We start from the raw sequence: 13,184 nt of genomic DNA, 5'->3' as shown, positions 1-13,184 counted from the left end.
GAGCGAGGTGGCGGCAAAGCAAAAGTAAATTCAGAGTAATTTCAACCAAACATGACCGACACGGAGAAAACAGTCAGACCGAAATCCTCAAAAGTGTGGCAGCATTTCACGCTTCACAAAACAAAAAACACGCGTAACATGCAAGCTTTACAAAAGTGATATGATGTACGGGAGCACCACGATGATGATGCAGCACCTGAAACGGAAACACGTTGGAGTCTCCGATGAGGATGAAGGAGCTCAACAGCAGGTAAGTCACTACATTATCCTACGTTTGTTCTGTTTTACAGTGAGGAAACGTAACGTTAGTCTGTCTGGTAGCTCTCCTGATGCTAGCGTTTGTTTGTTAGCTGATTAATGACAGTGACAGGACACGTGTGTGTGTGCACGCGCGCGCGTGAAACTTTTTATTTCAATTTAATCAGCTTAAGCAGGGTTTGAATATGCTTTTTAAATAAACGTAACTTGCCTACAATGGTGATAGTAATTTAAAGATTAAGCCTCAAGTTTTAATTTTCTCACAAAGTCTGAGTGAAGACACTGGTCTGTGTTGGAGTGAGGCAGGATGAACTGCATTTAGACCGGAGTTAAAGTAACTTATTTAGTATTTTTTATGGTGCTTGTCCTATCTATCTATCTATCTATCTATCTATCTATCTATCTATCTATCTATCTATCTATCTATCTATCTATCTATCTATCTATCTATCTATCTATCTATCTATCTATCTATCTATCTATCTATCTATCTATCTATCTATCTATCTATCTATCTATCTATCTATATGTGTGTGCGTGTACTTTGTGTTTTGCTCTTTGGACTACTTACTTGCTCTGTCAGTGGTTGAAGACGAAGGCTTCGCTACAATGATCTTATTTGCTCTGTCAGTCCAAATCTTCTCTTTCTGAATAAAGCGGCGGAAATTAAAAATGTGCTGTTTTTTTTGTTTTTTTTTTTATCCGATTCATTGATTAATCGAAAAAAAATACACTCATTCGAGCCCGATGCCGTTCTCCTGCAGCACCTTTACTTGGAACAGGGACCGCAGTTTGGGGGAACAGAAGTCCAACCTTGACATGAATTTTGGCTCAAGATTCATTGTGGTGATCCTCTGAAACTCTACGCTGACCTGCAAGAAAGAAGAGAAAAAAGAAAGAAAACTCATCATTCAAGCTATTATTTCAATTTCAAATAAGTAAATATGCTCCAAATAGAGATCAACAGGATGGATGTTAGTTATACAAAGCTTTGAAAAGAATGTAAAACTGACATCTTCAGATATCTTGTCTGTAATGTTTATGTTGACCATTGTGCTACTAAAGAATTAAGTCACCTGCAAAATATCAAACAAGGTAGGCCATCTCTCAGTGATCTCTTTGATGCTCATCTGCAGGCTGATGACATCATTTCTTCTATGTGAAAATGTGCTGCACATTAAGCCCTTGATTGCTGTACTGTCCTTTTTCTTTGACTCTGGGATTAGCTGCCGTCGGTCCAGCTCTTGTTGCTCCTTGCTGTTTCCTCCAGGATAGCATGGGAGAAACACGACTTCTCCTTTTCTTGCTTTCTTTATATTCTTTGCAGGTGCCTTTTCATCAGGGTGCTTGTTGCAGGTAACCTCAGGAACTCCAAGACTTCGAAGCTTTGATCTGTAATTTCCCATCTTGTACTTCAAACTGTACATCCATCCAATCCAGCCATTACAGCTGCCTGGTTCTGTCAAACATGGGTGCTTTCTGACTAAAGCCTCTGCCACCTCACCAATCTGAAGGCTTGTGGGGTAGGCTGTGTACCTGTACATGTAGTCTGCTAATTTCTCCATGATTTCAGACTTGATCTGAGTATTAGTCAGCACAGCACCATCTTCATGCAAACTGTTCATTGGCATTTCTCAGTATTGTCTCTGTTGCCACAGAAAACAGTGGAATGATAATTCTATTTGGCCATAATGTCCTACGTGGGCTTTCACATGGGGATAGTATAATTGTGTCTTGTGAAGAAACTGATGCACCATCTGTTGGGTAACCTGCCCCTGAATCAGTAGCAGAGGTGGAGCTATCACTTAAAATGCTTACATCTGTCTGGTTTTCAGTATGGCTAGTCAATGAGCACTACTGATGGAATGATTACTACTTTGATTGTCCCTTTGTGTTTGATCTGGTTGGTAGAATGGAGTGCGAAGAAATCACCAAAGTCCTCATCCAAGTAATGCAGGGTGAAATCCTCAATGAGTCCAAATGCCTCCTTCACAGTCTCGTGTAACTGCTCCACGGTGCTGGGCATTCCTGAAGACAGGGTAAGCTTCTCACTCTGGTGTTCTAGAATGACTTTCAAGGCAACTGAACCCATCTGAATAAAAATAGAAAAATCACTAATCTGAATGAAGGCAGGTCTTGGGCATTTCAACAGTCTCTTCACCTATTACTGGCAAACAATGTGACGTTTCAATGTAACCATTTGTTGGCCACTCACAAAATATGCTGTCAAAGGATATGTATCACCAAGTTCGCTATGCTGTAGCAGGGTCAGTTTTCCAGAGTGTTTCAACATAAATGCTCTAAAATGTTCATCATACCAGCAGTTTAGTAATTTCACAATAAAACTGAGATTGTGGTCTACAACAACAAACTGTGAAATCTCCACAAAATCAGGTAGGCCACCAGTAGACCCATAAGGCAAAATCATCCCGGCAACATATTTTGTTCCATAGTGAATCACTACAGTGGTCAACTTCACAGAAGTTTGTGTTGGGTAAACCTCCTTCAAGGACTGCTGTATTTCTAAATCAAGAAGCTCTAATGGAAGAGATGATACTTTTGTGACACATGTTACAGGCTTTAAAGCATTTGCCTGTGAATGGTATGCCATCATCATTTGGTGCTTTGTGGCAAGTGACATCAGGACATTTCTGAAGCTGTTAGTGTATCTGACAACTCGTTTAAAGAAACGATGCTTTGCCTCAAAATGCATAGTCCAGAGACCAACTAAAGGACCCAACCCTCTTATCATATCAGGATAATGCTCCAAAAATGCAATCACATCAGCCTTAAAATCTTTCAATGAACAGGACTTGTGTTTTCTACTTCCTTGTGTTGCATAAGTCCCATATATGTTTGTCTGGAAATCGCATCCAACAAAAGCACATTCGGTGGTTTCATGTCTTTTCAAGTGAGAGTTAATATGTTGAAAAAAGTATTTTATTAGGATAAACTGAGTCACACATTTTGCATCTAAAAGATTGCACAACTTCCCCGTCCTCGGGTTCCTGGAAACTGTGGGATCTATGCAAGTGTGTGTGCAGGCCACCCCATGTCTTGAATGAGCAAGGACAGTTTAAATGCAGACAGGGTACTGAATATCCATGACCAAAGGTGGGTCACTGGATAGTGCTTGAGAAGTCCTCCTTTTGATGAATCTACAAATGTGCAGAGCTTACACTGCCATCCCATCCGTTGTCACCTATGAAAGGGGATGACAAATGGCAATTTTAATGTTACTTCAACTCATATAAATACTTTTAGGGCTAACATGTTTTTATCATATGGATCTGTTGAAATGAAATCAATCCTAATGACACAGACAGGTTGCATTGCAAGTATGGTTGTAATGTTATTGGTTTTTAGTTACTGTGAATGTTTCCAGCCAATATAATCACATGTGGTCAAAATCAAGGTGTCGTACATGTAGCTTATTAACTGCTTTCCTGAACTTTAAGTTACTAACTTTTATAGTTATTTCAGTAAGTCCTCTTAGTGTCTAATATTCAGTTGCACAATTACAACTCATACAGGTACAACAAAATGGTAATTAGATAGCTGTCCAATAAACAGTAACCACTATGCAACAGGTGAATAATAAAGAGAAAGCATTTACCTCCTCAATCTTTGTTCAACTCCCCTTCCTTAGCAGTGCTGGTGCTGTGAAACAAAGGAAAATACTGAAATGAACAGACTTCACCGAAATTTCCCACTTCACATGCAATAGCCATTATCATTTTCACCCCCAAATCTGACAAAACAAGCTGACCAAGTGCTGCAATCCTCGTTAAAAAAAACACAACTGACTTACAAGAATAACGCAGAAACTCTGTCATAAATAGAGACACCTCTATTTACCAACGTTTGACGCATAATATAAACACTGCTACTGCAACATCTACTGTTTCATTAGCTTTTGCTGGCGTGTCACTTACCAAGACTTGCAGGCAGTTCTTCTCGTCACGGTGATTCTCAGCTGGGTGCAGAAGCTGTGTAGATAGCAAGACTTGGGCTGGATGCAAACAGCAACACTTCCCATCAGGACCTGGGGTTGGCGCGCGTTTAATGTTGCCCACGTGATCACGTTTAGCTGAACGCACCCGGTTTGAAAAATGCTGGACGCGTCCGGAGCCGTCAGTCAGCTGTTGGACTTCCGGCTTTACATTTCTACTGCATGTAATTCCCTTTCCCTCTTTCCCTACATATACTGCGTTTCTTCAAAATCACTTGCAATTAAACACATTTATTTATTTTAATCTACAGTATAACCTTGCATATTTAGACGGTATTAGATGTGTTTATATTTTACATGTTTCAAAAAAGGTCCTACCAGGAAAAAAAAATCACTCAATGTCTTGAGTTTTTGTTAAAGATAAAGCATTATGATTTGGAATAACAAATTACTTTTTTTTTTTTTTTTTTTTTACACTGAATAGAATGATTACTTAATTCACAAACATTTTTAATTGAAGTTCAAAGAAAATATTAAGTATATCCAGAAAATATAATTGGCAAATTGCATACAATTTTCTTTTTGTGAAAATAACTTAAATATTAGTTGTGAATTTAAACAAAATTCACCGTTTGATTTTTAGGCATTTATGTTGGTATGTCCAACTCAAAAAAACACTAAAGGGACATTTAAAGATTTTATTAAGCTATAATAGCTTTTATTTATTGTAATATTTACAAAGGCACTGAATGAGTTTTTTGCAGTGTGGACAAAAAGAAAGCTGTTCAATACTGTGAATATCCAAATATTCACAGTGTTGATTTGAGATATTCTGTGTGACATCAACAAAAGAAAAAAACATCTTTGGTTCATTTGTTACTAGGATGTATCACCATGGTAACTTATTCTGCACACCAGACCTGTTCCAAAGCAGACTGTGTTCGTGATAAAAGACCAGCGTGGATAAAACGTCACCTACTGACCAATCAATCAAAGAATTATTTTCTTGCACTGACAAACACAGATAAGAAGGGTAAAGGCTCTTAGTCTTCCTTGCTCTATTTTTGATTTATTTTTTGTTCTGTTCTGTCAAGAGCAAGAAATGTCAAAGCTATTTTATTTTTCTTTAGGCCTTTATATTGTGACATAATCCTAAAACAGAAACTGAATAAAGCACTAAAGCCATTTGTTGACTTTATTAGATTTGCAATAAGCTTACTTACTGGTTTGAATTATGCTTTTGAATGTTACTTGACTTGCTTTAAATGTGATTTAACATAGCCAGGGCTGCAGCTCACAGAATAAAACTACAATTGTCTTACACACTAAAAGAAGAGGTTACATTCAGTCATCATATTTAATGGAAAACAGCCAGCTATCCCTAATGGCTCTGGCTGCAGCCTGTTAGCCAGCATTATATTTCACAATTAGAGCTGGTTCTTCTTGTAAGAAATTTGTGAATCTGCTCATGTTTGCTGTTCATCAGAGGTACCATCAGAGTGAACCATGCCTCACAAAAAGTGTAGATTGTGCAAGACTTATGACCAAGAATTTGCATAAAGCTGGAAGGGGCAACATAACTGCCTCAAATAGTTTAGCTAGCTGCCTATAAACGGGATGATTTAGGCTCTTAACCTGATTTTAGTAGTTTCAGAAACCTCCTTAGTTGTTTTCTTTGCTTGATGCAGGCCAATAATTTGACCCTTCTGAGACAGATTAACATTATGTTAACAGGATGTGTCTTCTAACATGATTGTTTAAGAAATGAGAAGCTTCTCACTGCATCAGCTGGAGTTAAATAAGTTGTTGCAGCTGAAATGTATTCATCACTGCAGTAATTATCCAATGGAAGGCTCTTACCTATTTGTTTAGTTAAACCCAGGTGGCGACTTTTTTTTTTTTTTTTTTTTGGACAAGCACTGTATATCTCTGTTGTAGTGCTGTTTGTCTGGAGGCTGTTAGTGATTGCATGACAAAATTTACACTGTAATACCCTGCAATAGTCTATAACCATATTGCATTTTGATCTTGTTTTTGACATTAGGGTACCCTGCTAGGGTTTCAAACTGGGAACCAATTCTGAAGTAGAACAAAGATATGGGAAGTCCCACTCTGCAAGTTGACAGGATTGGTTCATTAGGTTTGTTACATATGAAATGCTACAAGTCTTAACCCATGTTTCTGAGACTGTCATCAGCACACTGCAGTTTCATGGTGGAAATGCTCCAACATTGTGGTGACTGTTTATTTCACTAATGACCTATCGTCTAGTATGTACAAAAAACAAACAAGAAAAAAAAAATACAGACAAGTTAACACAACTTGACTGCAATTGTCTAATGTAATTACAGCAATAGCCTATAACCATATTGCATTCTGATCTTCCACATTCCTACAATGTATTTAACATAAGGGCAAAAAAAAGCCTTAAAAACAGCCAGAAGACATTTAAACATTCAAATTTGTGGTTTGTGGTCGTTTCTATTGTTTCAAATTGGGCTCATTTGCATATCATCCCTGAAATATTGTCCACCACCCCAAATGCTGGAAGTCCTCACCTCCCTCCTCTCACCCGCAGCATCTGACCATCACCGCGCCTGAATCCTGCCTCCTTCTCATCCTCCTCCTCCTCCGCGTTCCCAACAGCCCTCCAACCTGATCGCTCCACAAACAAGGTAAAAGCCCGCATGTTGCATGAAAAAAAAGTGCCATCATTCATCCTTCCTCCGCTGCATCTGTCATCTCACTATAGATTCTATTCTCCGCGGAAGCTTCCATGTCTCACCACTGCACCTACACTCCACAGACTGACAGGCTACCACACCTGTCTGGACAGCATCGCATTCACCCTCATGTCTTCATACACTGGACTGAAATCGCATCATCATCAGAATACACTGTGCAGGATAGAATATTGCACCGGATCTTGCTTCTGAGGAGAGATGGGACAACGTGAATGGTCTGTGAGAGGAATGGTTGCGGCAGCGCTACAACAAAAGAACGAGCAACACACGCATCCATCCACCTCCAGTGAACACGTGTAGCTTCACCAATCATGCTTTATGTGGAGGAGACCAGAGCCCGTGGAACAACCTCCACGGTCGCAGCACGATCACGCATTTGGCTCTCAAGTTTTGGTGTTTTTCCTCAACAAATTTAAAATGCAATCTGGCTCGGGATGATTACTTCCTGCATTTGCATCTAATTAGTAGTAAATGAGATCATGCAAATTGCACCACAGTGGGGCATCAGAGTGCAGGTCGGGGTGGGATAAAGTGGTGAGGCAGCCTCCTACAGGTTGTGTGTCCTCTTTTTTTTTTCCACAGAGAGCCCTCTCACATGTTGCTGCCCCTCCGCCCATGTCGGGGTAGAAGAGGGAGGGCTTTAAGGAGGAGCTGTTACCCCGGCGGTGACCGACGCACTAAAGGTGATGCAACTTCCAATAACCCAAAAATTGGCGGAAAAAAACCCCTCGCGGCAGACTCCTGTCAAGAGACTTCAAGGTAAGGCAGCTTCTGGTCGAAATAAAAGTACCCCGTGTTTTTGTTCCGTGGTGTTCTGAGCTTCATAATGAGCGGGGGAGCGTGGACTATAACGTGCTTAAATCCTCTTAAAGGAGCAGCTCTGTGTTTTATGTTGAGACCATAAATATGTCAGGCAGAGTGGCTGTGCGTCAAAGAGAGGAAATAAGTCAACATGTGTCCAGGAGGTGTTGTGTTTTCTGTGTTTAACGTGACAACGGGGTGGTTGATTGATAGGAAGAAGATGCAGGGTATTATAAAGCAGTTATTTCTCGGCAGCAGGGGGAACCACGTGGCAGTGGTCAGGGCCTCCCTCTTGTTATGACTCCACTTAAGGAGGAAGAAGAGGAGGTGGAGGGTTGGAGATGAAGGATGGTGAAATAGTCCTCCTTAAACATATCCTGTCTTGTCAAGTACTTCATGTCAGGTCAGGGGTGAGAGCAATGTCAGCAGGATACACTGTAAAAAAAACGAAACTACATGTCGGTTGTAAAAAAAAAAACTGCCTCTATTTAACTAAATTGTAATGCATTGTTTTACAGGGTTTGTCAAATCACAGTTTTTGATGCATTTAAATCAGAAAAAAAAAAAACAATATTAACAGACATTGCATTATTTTTTTAAAAATTGCAGTCATTCTAAGAAATTTTATGTTCGTGTTAGTAGTGAAAAAAATGAATATCATCCACATCAAAAAATCTATATATATTAACTGCAAAACAAGAATTGTAATTTCTTGTTTTACAGTGTTTGACTGTAAAATCACAGTTTTTAATGTATTTATATCAGCAAAAAACAAACAATATTTTACAGATATTTGCAGTAATTGAATGAAAATCATGTATATTATGGATTTTCAAATGGTAAATGATTTTTGCAAACTTTTATTTTATAGATATTTCCTGTTTTGTTAAATTCTAGATAATCGCTAATAAAATTGCATATTTTCTTTACATGTTTAGAAAAAAACAGCCAAAAACTAATACCTGTATAGCTATAATGCCCTCATTAAAAATCTGTAATTTGTTCTTTTACAGCATTTGACCTTAACATTACACTATTTTTCCTGTATTTAAATCGGCATAAAATGTCTTTTTTTTAAAAAAATTTACAGTCATTATAAGAAATTTTATGTATATTAAGGATTGAAACTGGTATTTTACAGATATTTCTTGTCTTGTTAAATTACAGATAACAAATAAAATTGCAGCTTTTATTCTACATATTTACTTTAAAAAACCAGGCAAAAATGAATGCCTGTATAACTATAATGTCGATATTCAAAAGTCTGTATGTTAATAAATAGTAATTTGTTCTTTTACAGCATATGGCTACAAAGTTACACTATTTTTTCCTGTATTTGCAGTGTATATATATATATATATATATATATATATATATATATATATATATATATATAGTTTATTTTATGTCTTGTTTTGCTAATTTTGGCACTTTTTTGGCACTTTCATCACCTGATTTATATTTTATTTTTTCACAGATTTAAAGAAAATTATTATTATTATTTTTACAGTATACTTTTCTGTTAGACGGTTAACTACAAATTCTCTTTTCTAGTCATGCTCAGATTATATGATATTCCTGAAGATTTGGCTAAAAGTTGTTGCATCTAAACATAAGTAAATGTTGATCATAAATAATGATCACAGTCAGGGGGAAACTGGAGTTGTTTGGTAGCAGGTATTAGTTGGCACACTGTACTTTTTGGTCCTCTGAGGGTCTCTGAAACTTTTAAATGAGGGTGCAATTAGTTACAAAAATAAACAAGTGGTGTGTGGGCTATAATTCTGTGAGACTGATATGTAATGTGTTCTTATTTGTTAATATTCCAAGAAATCAGCCTCATTGTGATATACACTACTGTTCAAAAGTTTGGGGTCACTCAACACGATTAGCTAACACAATGTATCATTAGAACACAGGAGTGATGGTTGCTGGAAATGTTCTTCTGTACCCCTATGGAGATATTCCATTAAAAAACAGCCGTTTCCAGCTAGAATAGTCATTTACCACATTAACAATGTCTAGACTGTATTTCTGATTAATTTAATGTTATCTTCATTGTAAAAAAAAAATGCTTTTCTTTCAAAAAAAGGACATTTCCAAGTGATCCCAAACTTTTGAACGGCAGTGTAAAATCTGAAAGTGTGTGAAGGTAGTTGGAGAACTTAATGTCATTAAGAAGTCAGAAGACAGCAGGATGTGTGGACAGTTGCCTTACTTTTTATGATTCCTGAAAAATATTGTGGTCACTGAGTTTTATGAAAACAGTTTTCAACCTTCTACCCGGCAGTAATGCTTGTGGACTAAGCAAATATCTAAATTTTTATGGTATATTTATCATTATATGTTGCTATTTCCTTCACATAATCATCCAGTCAGGCAAAAATGAATGAAAATTAAATCAGACTTCAGAATTTTAAAATATTTGTTATTAAAGGCTAATCAGATTTCATATTTTCAAGCTTGAACACAGTGGCCACCAGTTGCTAATTAAGATGACACACAGATATAATCGTTTGTGTATCTTACATATTCAGCATATATAAACTTTAAAAATGTTCCTTTATGTGTGACAGTGGTGACAGCATTTGTGTTTTAAGATTGCACCAACCAACCACATAATATAATTGAATAACAAATCCAATTTTCAAAAGCATTTCTGTACATTAACATAGATTGATTTCCAGTGTAGACTTGGACTATTCACTAGCTGCAGGTTAGAATAATCTAATATGAATTATACCAGAGAAATATGGCCGGGAGTAAAAAGTGTGCCAAGAAACCCTGTTCTCCTCTGCCTGTATTGTGTTGTAATCTGTTGCTCTATTGAATGTTGAAACTGCTTCTGAACTTCCTCAACTGCCAATGACAACAGTTTTTTTTTTTTTTTTTTTTTTTTATAAAGAAATTCTTGGTCCTAATGTCACTCATTCTTATCATAGCTTGTGTTATGTATGTTATGTAAATATAGAGAGGAATAAATAAAAAAGAATTTAAAAAATATGGAAATATAAAGGTAAATTATGCTTTGCTTTTCCCTTTTTCCTTTGTTTTCTTCTTTTGTTTTCCCTTTTTGTCATTGCTTTTTCCATTTTGCCTTTGCATTTACTTGATGGACTGAGCTGTCAATCAAATGGCTCTCTGCTATATTTTATTTTAAAGTCACCATCTGTAAGTTTTTAACTATTGGTTGAACAAAAAAGGCCTTCAGATATGTCAGCATGGGAAAATGTGGTTAGCATTTATACATAAAGTGAACAAACTGAGAGAATAGTCAGCAGATTATTTGACGGTAAAAACTGTCATTAGTTGCAAGAGTGATCAGTATCACAGGGTTCCTATACTGTTCCTAAGTAGATGTAGCCCAAATCCCACTATCAGAAAAGAAAGAATGTGTTCTGTATGTTCCACTTGTATTCCTGTAACATAACCAAACAGGTTGACTGAATGGTAAAAGTAGGGTATGTCAACAGAAGCTGTGCATGCATGAGTGGTAGAAGCTCAGCTCCCTGTACAGGGACACGCTGCCCTCTTCCTACGTCCTCATCCACACACACAGGATGCCTTTATTTCTTCAGCTCCACACTTTTCTGTACTTTCTTTATACACTGCTCTGAGGGCTGCACATTTTGGCAACGTGTGTTCAAAGGACTAAGTGGACCTTTACCCTACTTACACGAGTGTCTGAAAAGCATTAAAAAGTAACAAAGTGTGTATTTTGGAGGATATTGTGTGCTAGTATAATGCTAGGCTCCATGGGAAAATCTAGAAGAAATGCAACAAATACTTAGATTTAAATGTTTTATGAGAATGGCACATTTGCAATAATAGCCTCTGTTATACTTTCTTTAGACTAATGCATTTTGCTCCATCACAAATTAGGAAATTAAAGATCAGTAAGGTAAGGTAATATTTAATATTCCTAGGACTGTAGTCAACCAAAGAAAATACTGGTCAATTGAAATGTACCCACTCTTCAACTAATCAGTTGTTGAAGGGCAAATAAAATGCATGTTTTCTCTAGATGGACCAAATCAGAGTCACTCTACCTATAAGTCTTAGTGGCCTAAATTAATTAGCGAATATTTATAGCATATTAAATCGCTTAAACCTGATTATTTTTACTGAAAGGATAACAGACCAATGTGCATCTGCCTATATTCATACGATTTCTAGGAATAGAACTTTATTAACCAACTATTGAGGAATTTAACACAGACAAGTCAACAAGGTTTTCGGTGATATGCCTTTAACACAGATTTTTACCCTGGACTTTCTGGCCACCAGTCTTAGACATGGTGTCATTTAGTTTGTGGCCAACTCTGAGTAAGAATTCAGTTAATATTAGATAAGTTAGACTGAGCAGTACCCATTAGGATGTGGAAGTTCAAAGCCATGAAAATGCAGTGATGCTCACAGCTGTTCTTACAAAAATAACAGATTTATTCTAGAAGGCTATTGATGTAGCACTTTTCTCCTCTTGAAACATCAGCAATTGTCCGATCACTGAGAAATTAGTCGGAAGAGAGCTCATCGACCAACCAGTCGATGAGCCCTCCTGAAGACTATTGCCTTTAATATTATTACAATAATTTTGCTGCAAAATGTAGACTATACTTAGTCATGGGTAGACAAAGCATCAACAGTTGAATTGATTGCCTTTAAGCAAAATGATGCTTAGAGTTAAACTGATTGCTGTCTTTTATCATTTCACATTTTAGAAATATTAAGTTTCTGTTCACTTTATCTGTGATCAGCTGGCATTTACTAAAGATTTTATATGGTTCTACACATGACAAGGGGCTCCATCGTTTATAACACCTGAAACCCAGTTTTACACTGTGACAGAGTTCAGGTTAGGTACAAAACCTTTTGGCAACTTAATAAACGATGAAATGAGGCTGACAAAATTTAAGCAAAAGATAATCTACGGTACATAGATGATCTTTAAATCTTGTCTTGATGCCTTTATTTGAACATTTGAACCGTTAATGAAAAGAATTTGAGGAATCAGCTATGATCAGTGAGATCAGTCACCAGTTTATTGACTGACAAGTTTCTTTGCAGAGACAGTACAGGATGCAACTTTTACCACTAAGGAAGTGGTAAAGTCACTTCCACCTCAGGATCATATTGAAGTCAGCGAAAGATGCAGTTACACAATTCACAAGTTGAAACCTCACCTTTGCCATTGTTTTCATTGACCTACACCTTCAGTTGCACGTCCTCCATGACACTATAGCATGCCTGGAATTCATACTAGATAAAAGGTGATGCTCGCAGTGATAAACCAGCTAACAATTAGCACGCAAAACTGTATTTCAGCTTCACTTCGTAAATAGCTGCTGTCTTCATTTACTGTCACCAGCAGCAGTCAGCTACGAAAGCCCTGATAAAGCTGTTGTTTGTTAACTGCCCAGAACAAAACT

At 37.2% G+C, this 13,184-nt stretch overlaps 2 protein-coding genes across 2 annotated transcripts in view; one reads left to right on the top strand and one right to left on the bottom strand.

Moving 5' to 3' along the window:
* Nucleotides 1-375: 375 nt before the first annotated feature.
* LOC118471749 (uncharacterized) lies at nt 376-4,653 on the bottom strand. Its single transcript, XM_055014395.1, has 3 exons — nt 3,875-4,653; nt 1,335-3,460; nt 376-1,130 (listed from the first exon to the last, which is right to left on the bottom strand). The coding sequence occupies exons 2-3, from the start codon at nt 1,887-1,889 to the stop codon at nt 993-995; spliced, it is 693 nt and encodes a 230-aa protein (XP_054870370.1). The 5' UTR covers nt 1,890-3,460; nt 3,875-4,653; the 3' UTR covers nt 376-992.
* A 2,135-nt stretch (nt 4,654-6,788) lies between these two features.
* The window catches only part of slc6a9 (solute carrier family 6 member 9), an 82,162-nt gene continuing 75,766 nt past the window's right edge, over nt 6,789-13,184 (top strand). Inside the window, exons 1-2 of the mRNA XM_023291881.3 lie at nt 6,789-6,885; nt 7,537-7,713. The gene's annotated coding sequence lies outside the window, so the exon portion shown is untranslated. The remainder of the gene's footprint in view (nt 6,886-7,536; nt 7,714-13,184) is intronic.

The sequence above is a fragment of the Amphiprion ocellaris genome, chromosome 10, assembly GCF_022539595.1.
Source record: "Amphiprion ocellaris isolate individual 3 ecotype Okinawa chromosome 10, ASM2253959v1, whole genome shotgun sequence".
Classification (NCBI taxonomy): domain Eukaryota; kingdom Metazoa; phylum Chordata; class Actinopteri; family Pomacentridae; genus Amphiprion; species Amphiprion ocellaris.
The sequence above is the reverse complement of the archived record's forward strand: the minus strand, read 5'-3'. Positions and strand labels throughout refer to the sequence as shown.